Source organism: Boleophthalmus pectinirostris, unplaced genomic scaffold (genome assembly GCF_026225935.1).
Source record: "Boleophthalmus pectinirostris isolate CB_2022bp ecotype Guang Dong unplaced genomic scaffold, ASM2622593v1 HiC_scaffold_9, whole genome shotgun sequence".
Taxonomy (NCBI): Eukaryota; Metazoa; Chordata; class Actinopteri; order Gobiiformes; family Gobiidae; genus Boleophthalmus; species Boleophthalmus pectinirostris.
Window position 1 is genome coordinate 4,248,057 of NW_026571541.1, and position 18,599 is coordinate 4,266,655.

The 18,599-nt window shown below is 39.0% G+C and overlaps 2 protein-coding genes across 3 annotated transcripts in view; both read left to right on the forward strand.

Moving 5' to 3' along the window:
* Positions 1-10,241, forward strand: part of prss16 (serine protease 16) — a 40,547-nt gene extending 30,306 nt beyond the window's left edge. The window contains exons 6-9 of the mRNA XM_020928194.2: positions 519-720; positions 6,129-6,219; positions 7,827-8,029; positions 9,899-10,241. Coding sequence (XP_020783853.2) covers positions 519-720; positions 6,129-6,219; positions 7,827-8,029; positions 9,899-10,008 — 606 coding nt within the window. The 3' untranslated portion in view covers positions 10,009-10,241. The remainder of the gene's footprint in view (positions 1-518; positions 721-6,128; positions 6,220-7,826; positions 8,030-9,898) is intronic.
* A 2,441-nt stretch (positions 10,242-12,682) lies between these two features.
* Positions 12,683-18,599, forward strand: part of serpine2 (serpin peptidase inhibitor, clade E (nexin, plasminogen activator inhibitor type 1), member 2) — a 15,952-nt gene continuing 10,035 nt past the window's right edge. The window contains exons 1-4 of one of the 2 annotated variants that reach the window (XM_020928195.2): positions 12,683-12,839; positions 13,745-14,009; positions 14,367-14,594; positions 16,432-16,629. In XM_020928195.2, the coding sequence (XP_020783854.1) occupies positions 13,751-14,009; positions 14,367-14,594; positions 16,432-16,629 (685 nt within the window). In that variant the 5' untranslated portion in view covers positions 12,683-12,839; positions 13,745-13,750. The remainder of the gene's footprint in view (positions 12,840-13,744; positions 14,010-14,366; positions 14,595-16,431; positions 16,630-18,599) is intronic. The other variant, XM_055166761.1, reaches the window with a different exon arrangement.

Sequence of the window (18,599 nt, forward strand, 5' to 3'; positions counted from 1 at the left end):
ATATGACTGAAAGGTTTTCATTCTGCACTCTTCTCTCTCACTTAATGTCTCTCTCTCCATTTCAATTTCACGATGATTATTTATTTTTTGATTTGTTTTTATTGTGATTTTAATGTATTTGTTTTTTTCTCTAAAGCACTTTGAATTACTTTGTGTACGAATTGTGCTATACAAATAAACTTGCCTTGCCTTGCCATTACGCTACATTACAGTTCAGATCTGTGGAGAATCGCCCCTATTCACAGAAGGAATCATTGTATTACTGAGCGATGGAAACACTCAACATGAATAAATGCTAAATGGATATGTTTAACGATTTTACCATGGAACATTCCAGGCAAAGCAAGAACATCTCCATGGAGACAAGCAGGTAGCGGACCGTCCACCAGAAAAGTTGTACAATGCACCTTTAAATACAAACATTATATTACAGTATTTCTTCATGTGCCATTATTAACAGGGGCCTCAGTCAGGAAACAGGCCAAGTGTAAACTGTTGTATCTGTGTTTGTTTTTCAGGGAGCAGTAGGAACCAACATCACCATCGAGGTGCTGTGCGGTGTCATGGCTGATGCGTCTCTGGGGGACCCTTATTACCGTTACGCAGCAGTGGCTCGCCTCATGATGCAGACCTTCTCTATGAAATGTCTTAACGTCAGCTTCAACGGCTACGTCCAGGACATGACGAATACCTCCTGGGACGGTCCGGCTGCAGGAGGCGGTGAGTGAGACAGGGACAGGGAGCATCATGTTGATTTTCTTTGTCTTCATTATTAAAGGTGCATTGCACAACTGTTCTGGTGGAGGGTCCTTCACCTGCTTATCTTGTTATTGCTTTGTCTAGAATGTTCTACAGTAGAACTCATTATTTCAAGGGAGACAATGATAGGCTACATTAAAGGTCAGATCTGTGGAAAGGCAATCCTATTCACAGACAGAATTATTGTGTTTTTGAGCAATAGAAGCACCAGTAATGAATAAATGTTAAATGGATGTTTAGTTTTATACCATGGGACATTCCAGCAAAAGCAATAACATCTGCACTGAGATGGAGCTTCCATCAGAAAAGTTGTGCAATGCACCTTTTCAACTGATTGTGTAAATTCAAGTGATTAAAAACATACAAGAAAACAGATAAACAATGTACAGAAAGATTACAAGACATAGGGGTAAAAGAGGGTGCATAAATGACTACTGTTGAGACTTGACAGTGACATCACACCGGGGGTGTGTGTGTGTGTGTGTATATCAGCGGAATGCTCATCAGTTACCACGCAGACACAATACACACATTCGCAAACAATCATAAGTTTTATGATTGAAGAAAAAGTACAAAATGGATTTTAACTCTAATTTAGATGTAAACCAGGATGAAAGCAGGGCTAGACCTGAGCTAATCCAGGATCAAACTACGATTAAACTAAAGAGGGGACTAAAGCTCGGTCTTAAGTAATTTTTTAAATTTATATAGCACTTTTCACAGACATTTGTCACAAAGGCGCTTTACAGAGCATTATTCATTCACTCCAGACCCGGTGATAATAAGCTACTGTTGTAGCCACAGCTGCCCTGGGGTAGACTGACAGAGGCACGGCTGCCATGCCAATCTGCGTCATCGGTTCCTCCGAACACACGCACGCACACACACACACACACCACTTTCATACTAGGCAATGAGGGTGAAGGACACAACGTAGACAGTTTTTTACGACTGGCGCCCCACTGTGATACCTGATTTTCCGAGCGGTCTCCCATCCAAGTATTAACCAGGCCCAGCCTTGCTTAGCTTCTGAGATCTGACGAGATCAGGCTTTGACAAGCTGGGACTAAAGCGGGACTAAAGTGGGGACTAAAGTGGGACTAAAGTGGGGACTAAAGTGGGGACTAAAGTGGGGACTAAAGCAGGGGCCAAACCAGCACTAAACAGGAACCAAACCGGGCCAAATGAGAAATAAACCAGGATCAAACTAAGACTAGTGAAGTGAAAGTATGATGTCAGTTGTTATAATTGGGATGTGACAATGAAATTACAGCTTCACTTTGGGCTGAAAATAGTCCAGACCTCAAGAAAACTGAGCACTGCCACAAAAATAGACAAAGGAAAATGGTGTAAATATAGAAGAGCTGCTGAAAGTTCACTACATAATCACTATTGCCCAAACAACACATGGTAATATTACAGTGGTACAATGTGGGGGCATGGATTAAGTCTGCACTGTATTGGAAAAGATTTCGGTATGGGATATTATTTGAAATGTACTTTTTGAAACTTATTTTTTTCAGTTATATTGAATCTAAAACCTGCATACATTTTAAAGAGGGGGTATTTTACTTGTATGGGGTATTAACTTCTAACACATAACATATTTAGATCATTGTGTTACCTTTTAGGTGACGTAGGCTTGTGGGTGGAGCCTTGTACAAAATCTTACAGCTAACCATGAGGAGGGTTTGAATAGACGCATCAAGAATCTCAGACTTCCGGTCATTGCATAATGCATACTGGGAAGGATTTTCCAAAAAAGTGAGCATCAAACAACCATGTTTGATTTCCCAGTGGGATTATTACTATTGACAAAGTCAGTCTATTCTAGTCTTTTGAACCATATCACTTTTGTTTCTGGTTCTGATATTGTCATATTTTAGTTTTGGAATTCGGACATTGTAATTATGTGGTTGTTGGATCCTAACAGTGGAAAACGGCTTGAGAAATGTGTTTGCAAACTCCATAAATGCAAAAGGGAATCAGATGTGTGTGACTGCAAACCTCTGTTCAAACTGTTTCCCTTCCCAACGGAATTGAAGAATAGTGAAAGGTGAAGGCGATGGGCAGGATTGATCGACAGGAAGGACCAAAATGGTCATCTCTGACTGCTTAAGAAATCATCCAGAGTTTGCAGTGAATATTTTGTATGTGGAGCACCAACAAAGTGGTATCCCGTTTGTTAAGCGAGAGGTTCAGAAGACAAACAGACTGAGCTGCACTTTCTTGTACTTGTGGCTTCACAGCAACATCACGTCTTGGTCTCTTTGCAGTGGAAGGTGTTTCTTGGCGAACAGTTGGTTCCTTTCGCTTTGGCGTTGACTTTTTAAATTCGTAACCAAGGTTGAGTGAGGGATCGGGATTTTGCTTTAATGGCGCTCCACAGACAAAATGTTCGCTGCAAACTTGGGATGATTTAGGCAGTCAAAGGTTTCGTTTTTGGTCCTTCCTGTGGATCAATTCTGCCCATCACCTTCGCCTTTCACTATTTTTCAATTTAGCTGGAAAAGGAAACAGTTTGAACAGAGGTTTGCAGTCACACACATCTGATTCCCTTTTGCATTTATGGAGTTTGCACAAACAAATTTCTCGAACCGTTTTCCACTGTTAGGATCCAACAACCACACAATTATGATGTCCGAATCCCAAAACTAAAATATGACAATATCAGAACCAGAAACAAAAGTGATATGGTTCAAAAGACTAGAAAAGACTGGCTTTGTCAATAGACACATCCCACTGTACAAACAAACATGGAGGTTTGATGCTCACTTTCTCGGAAAATCCTTCCCAGTATGCATTGCACAGTGACCGGCAGTCTGAGATTCTTGATGCATCTATAGGGACCGGGAAAGATCACTAGATGACTCAAACATACATGACTGACACATAAAACCATTTCAGGCATGTTTTTGATGAGGGACCAGTGTTCATGGTCTATAACATCTGTTTTGCATAATACTTCCTCTTTAATTTACGAAACTCTCAAAGGAGAATAATAAGTAAGATCTGCCTTTTTGAACATTTCCATTATTTAAAAAAGCACATTCCTTGGTTATATTGTGATTAATTTCATTTGCAGTTGTGATTGTGACTTTCAGTATTACAATATTTGGTGCAGTCTTACATGACTCTTTTGTCCTTTTAACTGTAACCGTGGAATTGAAATAGATTTAGTCAACAGAACAGTCACTGGGTCAATTCAAGTTAAGGCAACCACAGTAAACAACAACATGTACAGTTTAACCTGAACTTGAGAGCAGTCTGTGTGTCTCTGTGGCTTTATTTAGCAGCATTAGTGTCATTAGGGTGTCACTGACGGAAGTGCACAGAGGAAGTGGCTTTTAAAGACAGTGTCCATTTACAAACATGAACAAAGAAGGTTAACTTAGAGTCACTTTAGTCTTTTATTTTGTCTGGGTGTCTTTTTTGAAGGTTTGTTTCCCAAAATCATGAAAATGTTGTCTTTTTGTTATTTGTTTTCAGTTCCAGTGGTTATTTTTATGGTAAATCCAGACTGATATCTCTGTGTTATGAGGTTCCAAGAGTTTGTTTTCATACCAGGATGGACTGCTCACTAGCCGTGTTCCTCAGAGCAGGTCACATGATGTTGCCGCTGACACGTTTCCGTATTTAGATTGCCTCTTTAATCCAGCGATGATGTTTGTTGTGATCGTCCAGTCAGATTAGTTTGTTTCAGTGACATGTGAAGCAAAGGAGCTCATTGGTCACATATAATTTACAAATAACATCACATTTATTTCCGCTCAGAATAACAGAATTTAGCACTTTGCTTGTTAATTCTGATGAAACCCGCAGTGTTTTTCTGTCCCCTGTGATGTTTTTCTCCTTTATTTCTCCAATACGGCTGGTCAATCACAGCCACCTGTCAATCACGGTCGCCTGAAAACACAGAGAGTCACCCGTGACCAGACTCACATCTCCTGATCTGATTGTGAAATCAGAGTCTAGATGACCAATGACATATCCATAGAAACAAGAATGTGACGGACCCCAGCCAAAAAGTTACACAATGCACCAGATAACTTTTTTTTTTTTTTACATAAGTGCAGTACTTTACTACTTTGTTACATTCCAACAGCAAAGTAACATTATAATTAGGGGTGTGCAAAAATCTCGAAATATAAATATATCATATCGTTTAATGTGATGATACAGTATCGATATCGGGGGCTTTTGTATTCATATATCGCCAAGAGTATTTTTTGGTATATTTTACTAAATAATTTTGTTAGAGCTCCAGTTTTGTTGTTTGTTTAGAGGAAGAAAACTCGTTTATTTGACACATTTGACATTTTCACAGTTTTGATAAGTAAAATGTTTGTGTTTCATATGAACTTTGCAGAAGAAATGATTTAACAAAAACTTTTAGTATCACAACCACAATTTAGCCATTTTTTTTACTGAACCATATCGAATTGATTTGAAATGTATTGTATTGTATCGAAAGTGCACTGTATCGAGATTTGTATTGTATTGTGGCCTATGTATCAAGATATGTATCGTATCGGCAACTTCTTAAAGATACCCAGCCCTAGTGATGATACAGTATCAATGTCATGGGCTGCAGTATCGATATATCACCAATAGTAGTATTTTTTGGTATATTTTACTAAATTATTTTGTTACAGCTACAGTTTTGTTGCTTGTTTAGAGGAAGGAAACTCGTTCATGCAGCACATTTGACATTTTCACTGTTTTGAGGATTAAAATGGGTTGTTTCATATTCACTTAACAGAAGTGGTTTAACAAACACTTTTAGTATCACAGCCATGATTTTGCCATTATTTTTTATTGAACCATATCGAATCTATTTGAAATATATCATATTGAACCAAAAGTGCACTGTATCGAGATATGTATCATATCGTGGCCTATGTATTGAATTGACTGTTTTGGCAACTTCTCTGTGTGTGTAGAAGTGTAGAAAATGTCACGATACGTAATAATATTGAAGCTATGACAAAATAACCATAACCTGCTTTGATAACCCCAGTTAAGAATTTTCTAAATAAACTCTATCGTTCAACAGCAGTGCAAAGAAAAACTGACTTCACATTACAAATATTGACACAGCAAAAACATTAATTGTCAGTTATTGAATGGTAAGTCGACATCGTAATTATCGTAACAGGCCTTGCAGTTAGTGTCCATGAAAATGCTACATGAGACCAGTGTACTTACTGTTTAATATTTTCTTTACAACCAGACATTATCATTATATTTCAGTACATTATCACAATATCAAATAGTTGAAAAGTAAATAAAACTTGGAAAACGGATGTACCAAAACCTGTGCCCTTGATGTCATCTGATTCTATTTGAAGCTTGTTTTTCTGCTGCAGGGAGACAGTGGGTTTACCAGACGTGCACAGAGTTTGGCTTCTATCAAAGCACTGATTCACCTGACCAGCCCTTTGCAGGTTTCCCTCTGGAGTGAGTAGACTAAACACTAACACACTAATGTCCAATCCCTCTAATTACAAACCTGTTACTGTTTTGCACAACACTTTAAAGTCTGTCTCCTTTCCTACAGTGGTGGAGTCAAATATAACCTCACTTTAAATGACTTAATTCGTAATCACCATTTAAAAAACTAATTTAAGAACTGCAATTCCACACAGTTTTTTTTGTTTTAACTTTTCTGGTGGAGGCTTGTTTTCGTGGAGATTTTTTTTTTTTTGCTTGACCTGGGATGTTCCACAGTATGACATTGTATTTTTCTGACTATAAGTTGCACTTTTTTCACGGTTTGGGTGTTTCCTGCGATTTATACTCCGGTGCGACTTATAATATTAAAATTTTCAGACTGACAGCCGCGAGAGGCTCTAGGCTTGTGTGTCTGTATCTAGTACTATTATTACTCCTGTACCACTGTCACTTTGCACTCTACTGCGCATGCCTCCTATAGAAAAAGTCGCTGTCCTGCTGCAAGTAGTGAAATGGCCAAAAGCCGAAAACGGTAATCGAGCAGCAGAAAGAAAGTTTGGAGTGAGCGAGAAACTTGAGAGGGACTGGCAAAAAGCAGGGATGGAGAACACAGCTTCACGGCAACAGGGAGGGTGCACCATGCAACTTTCACTGGTGCACCATGCAACTTTCACTGTCACTGGATGAATCAACAAAGCCTGAACTTCAGGGACACCGAAACCATCCTGTCGGGATTCAGAAATGCCGGAATAATTCTAACTGGAACTGATGCTGAGTCTGACGACAGCGACACAGAAGAGAAAGTGGCGCTCAGTTTATCTCATGGATCTATGTTTTATCTCCGGTGGTTGCGCAGAAGTGACAGAGAGGATGAAAAATTCAGTGGATTTAGTGATTTGGAGTGAGATGGAGAGTTTGATAAACTTGTGTTCTGTTGTTTATGCTATAATTGTCTGAATAACTGTTCATATGTTACATTAACATATTAATGCCTATTCAGCCTGTTTTTCTCTATTCTATTGTTATTACTGTAACTTGTTTTTCAAGATAAAATGTCGGTTCCTGGTCTCTGATTTTACAAAATACATTTCCCCAAAAAGTGTGACTTATAGTCTGGTGCGACTCCTATATGTATTTTTCTTCTTCATTACACATTTTTTGGCCGGTGTGATTTATACTCCAGAGCGATTTATAATCTGAAAAATACGGTAAGTATTTATCTCCATGGAGACAAGCTGGAAACCCCACAAGGCCAAGTTACAGGTCAGTTCCATGGAGAGGCACGTTCACTTGCAGCAAAAATGCAAATTTTAAATTTAATTTCACAGTTTATTTCACTCATTGCACTGTTAATGATTAAATGCATGACCGATAAGTTTAATGGCATACTGTGGAACATTACAAGCAAAGCAATAACATCATAGAAACAAGCAGATGGTGGACCGAAAAAGGTTACAAACACACAGACTAATAGTATTTATTGCTTATTTTTTAGCATCACACCTGCAAAGCTTGCTGTTGAGACTGATGTTCAGATACTAAATATGATTTTTGTCCATCACTGTTTAATATATCTCGTTTGTACATCTTTATATTTTGAGTGTTTTGTTCAGTTACCAGGTGAAGCAGTGTGCAGACTTCTATAATGTGAGCGCGGAGCAGCTGGCTGATGCCGTGGCTCAAACCAATGAATATTACGGAGGATACAACATTCGCTCTTCCAGAATCGTCTTTCCAAACGGCTCCATAGACCCGTGGCACGCTTTGGGCATCACCTCAGACATAACGCCTGATCTCCCAGCTGTTTTCATTAAAGGTAAAACAAACAAAGCAATGCACAAGTTATAACTGAAACTCATTATGACTTTAGAAGCTGTGAGCAAAATAAAAATATAGAAGTTGTCTGGATTTATTGCATTTCAATTTAAAGCACAATTGACTTTTATATGGTTTCCCCTCATCATTAAAGGTCCCATATTACGTAAGATTGACTCTTGTGAGCTTTAAGCCATGTTATGATGTTGTTATTGCATCAAAAACATACCCGGAGTTGTGTTTTGTTTCATTCACACATGTTTCTTATTAGTCTACCTCACCAAACCTCAAAATGCTCTGTCCCACCTTGTCATGTCATATAGTGATAGTTACCTGGTCCCCAGGACCAGGTTTTATATTCACCCTGTGTGTGTGTGTCTGTGTGTCTATCCACACACAATAATTCTGCCATCACCAAATTTGGTTCGTGGGTCCACCCCCCGTGCCCAATGCCACAAAAAAAAAGGTTTGGTAACGATCCAAGGTCATTTGAGGTCACATGGGTCAGTTGAAAGGTCACACCATCATAAAGGATATAAGGCAATTTTGGCAATTTCTGAACCATCTGTGGCCAAAATATTCACCCAATCATCACACAGGTTGGCACACACATAACCGGGGTACACTGGATGTTACAGGTTGAAACCAGTCAAGGTCATTTGAAGGTCAAGGTAACCAAGGTCAAATATGGGATTGAGCTCCAGCTACGGGAGTGTCTCAACATCTCAGAAAAAATATTATCTATTTATAATTCTATGCATTTGTACAGTAAAATATTAATAGTTTTCGAAATAATCACTAATTATAACAGTTCCTTCCTCTTTGAGTGTGTGCCGTTAAAATTCAAATTGGAACAAAAATAATTTCCATTTCTTCTTTTTCTGGTGATACACAAAACACTGATCTACAGTTACACAACTAACACATACACAGCTCATGAAAAATGACATTTTGGTGACACACTAGTAAACATAAACATTCTCATGTGTGACCAATATCACACATATGTTCACGGGCCTGTACACATACACACATTACCTTGTGGATATAATGATCATGTCATATGGACTGACTCCTCATAAACTGCTTCTGTGCTGATGAACTGCCCCCACCGATGCCTCATGGGGACCAGGTTGATATCTGATTGCACTTATTTTCAGCTCCTTTTATCTTTTGTTCAGTCGAGATTGGGAGTTCCAGAGCTGAAATCATTCAAAATCATCCAAATGTTTCTAATGAAGGAGTGCGAGTTTAAAAACACAGTGGAGCACTTCCTGTCTTATCACATGACATGACAAGGTTTCAGTTTGAGAGAAAAACTCAGCCTAAATATGCTGCATTTGTGTGTTAAACATGTGTGAATGAAACAAAACACATGATGAAGAAACATAACATAGATCTGAAAAGAAAGTAACATGGGCCCTTTAACTCATTTCATTTTGAAGGATTTATGCATCTTTACTGTCAGGCATTTGAGGCACCATTACTCTAAAATTTGCAGTCTTCACCTACCTCCCATACACACCCACTGCTGTGTACGCCGTGATTTGCCATAGATCTCACAGTCGAAGTCTTACATAACACGAGCCTGCATTTGCCCATCATCGCCAACTCAATTTTATCATAACAATCGGCTATAAATGTTTCTATTGGGAATTTCCTCCAGATGTGTCCTATATATTGTTTTTATTTGGCCAACGGTTTTCAATAAACCAACCTTTACATCCAGAATTACAACATAATCATTGCTAAAGTACATGCCAGGAAACTGAAACAATGCTTGCCTGTAAGACTGGACTTTATTTGGTGGGTAATTGCTCTTTATTTTTCCCTTTTCTACTATTTATACATCGCCGTCTTTCCGATTTAGGAACTGCCCACTGCGCCAACATGTACCCAGCGCGGGCAGAGGATCCTGTTCAGTTGGCGATGGCGCGTGACCACATCTTCTTACTCCTACAACAGTGGCTCAAGCAGTGACTGGACTGACCATGACACAGCTGTTTATTTGGAAAGGAAAACCCATTTTGGTCGAATCGCGGACACTGGGACACCGCAAGTGATTTTGTTTTTATGGCTGCTTCACACAAGAAAAGCACATGTGCACTAGAATCATGAAAGCTTGTACATTTGAATGAAGAAGTTCTTTTTAAAATATGAATGTTTGAATGGCTTTGTTGTCAATGAATGAATAAAATTATTTCTTATCCTTGCCTTTCTCCTGTTACGTAGATTTTATTTGTTTATTGATTATTTGGATACAGAGAGATACACATAAATGAAATTCAGTAATTTGATGATGCAGGTATCACAGAGATAAAGCAACATTGCGTCACTTTCTGGAGGCTGCATATCACCTGCATGATTCACTTTGGAACATAGATAAGTTTGCCAAACTGTGGAGTATTACCGTAAAAGAGGCAAATTTCTATGACGTAACAAGCAGAGGCCCTCCTTACAGCCACATAAGAGTCACTTCTTGAAAATGCAAGCCAACTCCGAGTATGGGAATATAAGGGTGCATGTTTTTTTGTTTTGTTTTTTGTTTTCTCTTTTTTTTAAACGCTTTTCAATTCCGTTGAAACAAGCAAATCGGAAAAACATGCATTCATTTTAGACTTATTTGGTTACAGTTATAGCTATTTGTTCACAAACATCCAAACTTTTTCTATAGCCCCAAGCTTCCCTCTGTGTTTATTTTCCACAATGCTCTACATCTAAGCTGTGGACTGCAGGGCGTATTTTTGATCGATGCTTCCTGATAGCAGAATCACAAACAACCAGACAACAGCTAGTGCTCCTGTATTAATTGTTAAACCTAGACCTATATTACAAATTGCAAAACTGACTCTTGTGAGCCTTAAGCCATGTTAAAACGTTCTCCTCAAAAACAGACCTGGAGTTGTGTTTAGTTTCACTCACACATGTTTGAGTAATCCTTTATTATTAGTCTGTCTACATCTTCAAACCTCATAATGCTCTGCTGCCCGATCTTCTGACATCATAGAGTGGTAGTTTTCAAGGTCAGATACCCTTTTAGTTTTTTAGTTCAGTAGAGCTGGGCAATTCGGGGGCTGAAATTATGAATGATTCTAAAGAAGTATGAAGCTTAAAACACAGTGGAGCACTTCCTGTATTACCACATGACATCACAAGGTGGAACAAAGTATTTCTAGTTTGAGAACTCTGAAATAGGCAGAGTTTTTGCATTAAACATGAGTGAATGAAGCAAAACACAACTCTAGGTATGTTTGTAATGAGGAAACAACACAAATCAGAAAATACTGTGGTAAATAATATGGGCCCTTTAAGTAAAATATTTATTCGTCTGTTTTGTGTGTTATTTTATTTGTGTGCCTCAGTTAAGATTTACAGTTGACTATTTTGTAACTTCAGTGTCATTTACCCTACTATTATCTCTTTATTTGGCAGGAGGAAGAGTAATTTGAGAAAATGTGCCACTTTTGCTACTTATATTATATATTATTATAGTCTAAATCTAAGGATGGGGTGGATTACATAGTGGTAAAGTGTCATTTGACATTTCAATTTGCCTCAACAGGACATGGGAACTGGCTGCACTCCGCAAAACAACTTATTCTAAATACAAAAGAGATGGGGGACATTATATTTGTTGGTGTTGTTCATTCTTTAACGAGTGTAAGGCTATATATGCTCAGTGTTGGGGAGTAACAGATTACATGTACCGGAGTTACGTAATCAGAGTACAAATTATGAGTAACTGTATTCAGTTACAGTTACAGTTTTAATGAGTGGTAATTGGATTACAGTTACTTTGTTGAAATAAATAGATTACACGGAGGTATTTGCCTGTTTTCACATTTTGGGCTATATCCCCCTTTTTTTCTAAATAATTTCACTCATTGCCAGAAAATAAGACAGGTCTAAACCAGGTCTAAACCAGATCTAAACCAGATCTAAACCAGGTCTAAACCAGGTCTAAATCAGGTCTAAACCAGGACTAAAGCAGGACTAAAACAGGACTAAAACAGGACTAAACCATGCTGTGCGGACCGTGTCTCCTCCTCCTCTATCAATAATATTTTTAATTTGGTTGAGTAAAGTCTGGGCTTTTTTATTGTTTTTTAGCAGACAAAACATCTTATGCTATGATTTCCTAGTCTTTGCTTCTCTACAGCAACACAAAGTAATCCAAAGTATTCAGATTACGTTACTCACTTTAAGTAATTTAATGGATAACGTTACAAACTACATTTTGGGGTATGTAATCTGTAATCTGTAGGGGAATACATTTTAAAAGTAACCTTCCCAACACTGTATATGCTCTTTTTTTCTACTTGCGCTATCCTTCCCTAAATAGTTTTGCTCGTCGTTTAGCTTCATCAAGTTACTAACACAAAACAGGAAGTGATGTAGAAATTGAAATTATAAATTACCCAATTTTGTTATTTAAGTAAAAAAAAAAAAAAACACAGAACATGTATACACATTTTTAATTTTAACTTATATATAACTAATATTAAAAGGAATAACAACAATAACAATATCTCTTTAGAAACGGTCAAATTCTCTAATGGAAGCTTTTATTTCGAAGGCCAAGCGGAAGTGGTGAGAGGGCTAGCCAGACCCTCTTGTTTCGGGGCGTTTTCTTGTAGAGGAGAAGGCGGAGTTCATTTCAATAAAGTCTTGAGTACAACCTCCTCTCTTTGGTCAGTGGTGTTTGAAACAAGTTGGGAGCTGTGTGGATTATTTAGATTACGTATGAACTGCGTATTTGGATAACAGGTAGGGATTTACGAAGATAAAACACTGCATCAAAAGAAGTTACGGTAAGTGACAAGGACCGCAGCTAGTAGCGTTTTAATGTAAACGTGACGCATGTCGTGTGCTCAATTTACCATGAACAAATGTGTACTTTTACAAACTAAATCACTCAAATTATACATTCTTTTAAGTTTCTTCATATGTTAGTTTAAATTGCAGTATATTTGATCACTGGAAAAATGTGATTAAAAAAATCTTGAATGAATTTGTACATTGCATGGACATGAGGTGTATTGCTCAATTTGAATCATATGTTGTCATATTAATTTAAGAAAACCGTAAACTCTGAAAATAATACAACTTAGTCTGACAACTGCACTTACAAGTCCTTATCCCACTGCAGTACGTTAGATTACTTTAAATGACTTTAGAAATCTTTCTGTAGAACATAAAATTGTGAACGTGGTTAATCTTGACAAAATGATCTTATAGGTGCATCAAGAAAATGATTACACAATTGGGAATCTCAGGGCATTTGAGCAATTCTAATCTTTGAAGTTTTCGTGACAAATTTGCAATCCATAAACAAGTGTAATAGTACCATGCCATTACACTGATGATGATTTATTAGGTGATTACTCTAGAGACCTTTTGAGTCATCCACTCAAAAAGTGTGACTTTAAAAGTGTGATGTAGACTGACTGACTCACTCACTATAATTGTCAGAGCTTCCTCCTATAGTAATTTGAGATGAATCGCACACTGGGTACTTAACTGCTCAGAGCTACTGCTTTATTGTGAAACGCTCTTAACAAACTGAAATTCCAAAACAGCTATTGTGCTTTTGAAAAGTCGTGTTTACATTTGTTCACCATATCAAGTAATCCAGTTTTCTGCTTCACCGCATTTGATTTCATTATGTTTTATCACTAGATTAATCTTTAACTCACCCTTTCTCCCTCTGTCTCAGGTTAAAATGAAGCCAGTGTCTCTTTTGTGGCTGTGTGCAGTGGCCTTGTTTGGCTTTGACTCTGTGCTGTCCCAGACCCCTTCCTACGGAGAGCGGGGGTCAGATTTGGGCATTCAGGTTTTCCAGCAGGTCGCTCGCTCCAAGCCTCAGGACAACGTGGTGTTTTCTCCCCATGGGGTGGCCTCAATTCTCGGCATGCTGCTGAGTGGAGCCCATGGAGACACAAGGAAACAGATTGTCACTGCTCTGCGCTATAAGAAAAATGGTTAGTAACTTCATTTATTATTGTATTGATTTAGATTTTTGAACTTGTTGATGTTTGTTATAGTTTGACTTAAAGAATAATGTCCTAATTGTTCTAGATTTAGAGAATGTTGATGATTGGCAAAAACAGCTCAATAGATAAAAACTTACACCAAAAATCAGGATGTTGGAAGGTTTATATTACATTTTAACAGGTCTACAACTTTGTTACATAAAACATTATTCACTGTACTATACAGTAGGTAAAGAATATCGATTTTTGATGCAGAAGCACTGATTCAAATTCCCTTTTTAACTTGTATGGGACAATGAGAATTTCACTAATGTGAATCTTGTATATTATTTATTTCCCTTCCAGGCCCTTATAAAATGTTGAGGAAGCTCCACAAAACTCTGACAGCGAAGTCGAACCTGGACGCTGTGGTCATCGCCAACGGCCTCTTCACTCAAGAGGGATTTCCGCTGGAGGAGGAGTTTGTGGAGACCAATAGACAGAACTTCCAGAGTCTGACCAGAAGTCTGGACTTCAGTAACCCCCAGGGGGCAGCAGCCTACATCAATGAATGGGTCAACAACAACACACAAGGTAACAAAAGACAGTTTAAGGCAAAATTGTGCATCCTTGCTTCATCCCATTTATTTTAAAATATGACATGTACTTTGAGACCAGTGTGTAGAAAGCAACAGACAGCACAGCAGACAAGTGTATTTGATGGCCAAAGCCGACACCCGATTAGACAGAAGTAACGTGAATAGCATCTTGTGGTGAAATGCCAGAACTATGGCTGGGTAACATTCAGAAGTTGCCGATACAATAGATACCTCCATACAGTGCACTTTCGATTCGATACAATATATTTCAAATCAATTTGATACAGTTCAATAAAAATAATGGCTAAATCTTGGCTGTGCAACTAAAAGTCTTTGTTAAATCACTTTTTGTGCAAAGTTCATATGAAACACAAACTTTTTAATCATCAAAACATAGAAAATGTCAAATGTGCTGCATGAACAAGTTTCCATCCTCTGAACAAGCAACAAAACTGTAGCTCTGTAACAAAATAATTTAGTAAAATATACCAAAAAATCCGCTTGGTGATATATCGATAGAGCAGCCCACGATATTGATACTGTATCATCACATTAAATGATATGATATCATTATCAATATTTTGATATTTTTGCACATCCTTAGCCAGAACACAAGAGGGTGGGTCGGCCAATCTAATTACTAGTGGTGTAACGATATCCAAGTCTCACGATACGATATCGTCACGGTATGAACCTCACGATACGATATTTATTGCGATATGGTGGGGAGGCTCACGATTAGAGATGTAACAATATCCAAATCTCTCGGTACGATATATTCACGTTATACATCTCACGGTATGATATTTATTGCGATACTTTGTGGAAGCTAACTGTTAATATTCTTCTTTTTCCTCTTAAAATACCTTGACAAGACTTAATCCAAAGAACTAAGACTTTAAAGTGCTTAGAACTGTTATTTCTTCTTGTAGTCTGCACTGAAATGGAGCAAAGGATCATGGTCTATGTAGTTCCCTTTGTCTTTTTTTAGCTATTGCGTAGAGACTTGTAATTCGACATATTATGACAGCCCACGATATTACTGTGAGAACTTTGACGATACAATATCACGATATTTCGGTTACTGTTACATTTCTACTAATTACAGAGGGTAGCTTTGAAAGTAGACATAATATAAATAATAACTGTTATACAACTGTGTTCCATCATCATTATCTTACTCAATGTTGTACTTCAGTTGACTCATGCATGTTTGAGTCATTCTTTATTGTTCTGCATTTGAGCCTTGAATGCTAAAAACATGTCCTGTTTTCATCTACCACCAATCCCACCCACATCTATTTATTAGAAAAAAATTGAACTCAGAGTGAAACCACACGTCAATATTGAAAGCAGTTTTATTTTACTATTATTAATGTAAAAAAGACTGATCGATATGAGAATTTAAAAACAAGTAATCCAAGTAATATCAGGAATTTATATTTTGTGATTCGTCCTGTCTGACCCCTGTCCCTGTTTTTATTCACGGACCAAACTGAATGTCTCTTTGTATTCTTGATCTTTCCAACTTGCTTTGACTTTTGTGGTTTAAAGGTGCATCTTCTCTGGCGGAGGGTCTGCTACCAACTTGTTTCCATGGAGATGTTATTGCTCTGCTTGGAATGTTCCACAGTGTAACATGAAGCAGCTCTACCTTACATCTGTTAAATTACTGGTGGTTTTATAGCTCAAAAACTGGTCTGGTTTGGTCTCCTTGAAGATAGAAAGGTTTGAAAATTCCAGACAAAGCAATAACATCTTCATGGAGAAAAGCATTCACCAGAAAAGTTACACAGTGCACCTTTTAAATCTCACGTATCTTTTCCGTTCAGGCCACATCCCCAGCCTGGTCAAAGCGGACATGCTGGACTCTGCCCTGACGCGACTGGTAGTGGTCAACTCCATCTTCTTCAAAGGGGTGTGGAAAACCCGCTTTCAGCCGGAAAACACCAAGATGAGGCCTTTCACTGCGGGCAACGGGAACGTGTACAAAGTCCCGATGATGTCCCAGCTGTCGGTCTTCAACATAGGTAAGCAAGTATAAGACTTACACAAACTTTATTGATCCACAAAAGAAATGTATTGCTCACACGTGACAATATTTCAACCTGGAAAGATTCTTTATTGGATAGGTGAAGGGGACGATGAGAGGATGAGAGGATGAGGAGAGCAGAGGGGACAATGAGAGGATAAGGAGAACGAAGGGGGCGATGAGAGGATGAGGAGAGTGAAGGGGACAATGAGAGGATGAGAGGATGAGGAGAGTGAAGGGGATGATGAAAGGATGAGAGAATGAGAGGATGAGGAGAGTGAAGGGGATGATGAGAGGATGAGGAGAGCAAAGGGGACGATGAGAGGATGAGGAGAGCCAAGGGGACGATGAGAGGATGAGGAGAGTAAAGGGGGCGATGAGAGGATGAGGAGAGCAAAGGGGACGATGAGAGGATGAGAGGAGAGTAAAGGGGACGATGAGAGGATGAGGAGGAAAGGGGGATGAGAGGATGAGGAGAGTGAAGGGGACAATGAGAGGATGAGAGGATGAGGAGAGTGAGGAGATGAAAGATGAGAGAATGAGAGGATGAGGAGAGTGAAGGGGATGATGAGAGGATGAGGAGAGCGAAGGGGACGATGAGAGGATGAGGAGAGCAAAGGGGGATGAGAGGATGAGGAGAGTGAAGGGGACGATGAGAGGATGAGGAGAGCAAAGGGGACGATGAGAGGATGAGGAGAGCAAAGGGGACGATGAGAGGATGAGGAGAGTAAAGGGGGCGATGAGAGGATGAGGAGAGTGAAGAGGGCGATGAGAGGATGAGGAGAGTGAAGAGGGCGATGAGAGGATGAGGAGAGTGAGGAGGGCGATGAGAGGATGAGGAGAGTGAAGAGGGCGATGAGAGGATGAGGAGAGTGAAGAGGGCGATGAGAGGATGAGGAGAGTGAAGAGGGCGATGAGAGGATGAGGAGAGTGAAGAGGGCGATGAGAGGATGAGGAGAGTGAAGAGGGCGATGAGAAGGATGAGGAGAGTGAAGAGGGCGATGAGAGGATGAGGAGAGTGAAGAGGAAGAAGAGGATGAGGATGAGGAGAGTGAAGAGGAAGATGAGAGGATGAAAGGATACAAGGATGAGGAGAGTGAAGATGGCGATGAGAGGATGAGGAGAGCAAAGGGGAGGATGAGAGGATGAGGACAGTGAAGGGGACATTGAGATGATAAGGAGAGTAAAGAGGACGATGAGAGAATGAGACAATGAGAAGATGAGGAGAGCGAAGGGGACAATGAGAGAGAGACGAAAAGTTCCATAGTGCACCTTTTAACACTAATCTGACAAAATCATATTGTACATTTTTATAGATTTATTTATTTATTCAAAATGTAAATCTGTAAATCTCTTGTATAACATTTCCAAACAAGTGCACTCTCTTCTTTGCATTTTGGCGTGTGCTCTGTTATAGGCCGGGAACCAGGTCCACTCCTCAGGATGTTTTCTGCTACCTCTTTTTCACTATTATTTCCTGTCCTCTTATATCTTGGGCCATCACAAGTTGATAAGGTCCACCCACAACTCGTCCCTGTTTAGTCTCAGGGCCCAAAAAACACCCTTTTTAGGAAACAGCTGCTGGTGAAATGATGTAACTGTAAATATTAAGGTACTGCAGCTGCATATATGGTCAAATAACCCAAAAATTTCACATGGTGTTTCCTGACTCATGGGGGAAACTAGCAGGAAAATATTCTGGGGCTTGTTGCCTTTCTACTGTCGAATACCACCCTCAACATCCCCCAAAAGACAAACAAATGTCAGTCTGTGGTCCTATCAACTTGTGATGGCCCAAGATAAAAGAAAGCAGGAAATAAAAGTGGAAAAAAGAAAACAAAAAACATCCTGAGGAGTGGACCTGGCTCCCGGCCTAATAGTTGACTGGTTGGTTAATGGTCAGACAGTTAAAACCAAACCAAAACAAACCAAAAAAAAAAAGACCACACACACAAAACTTAATGAAGG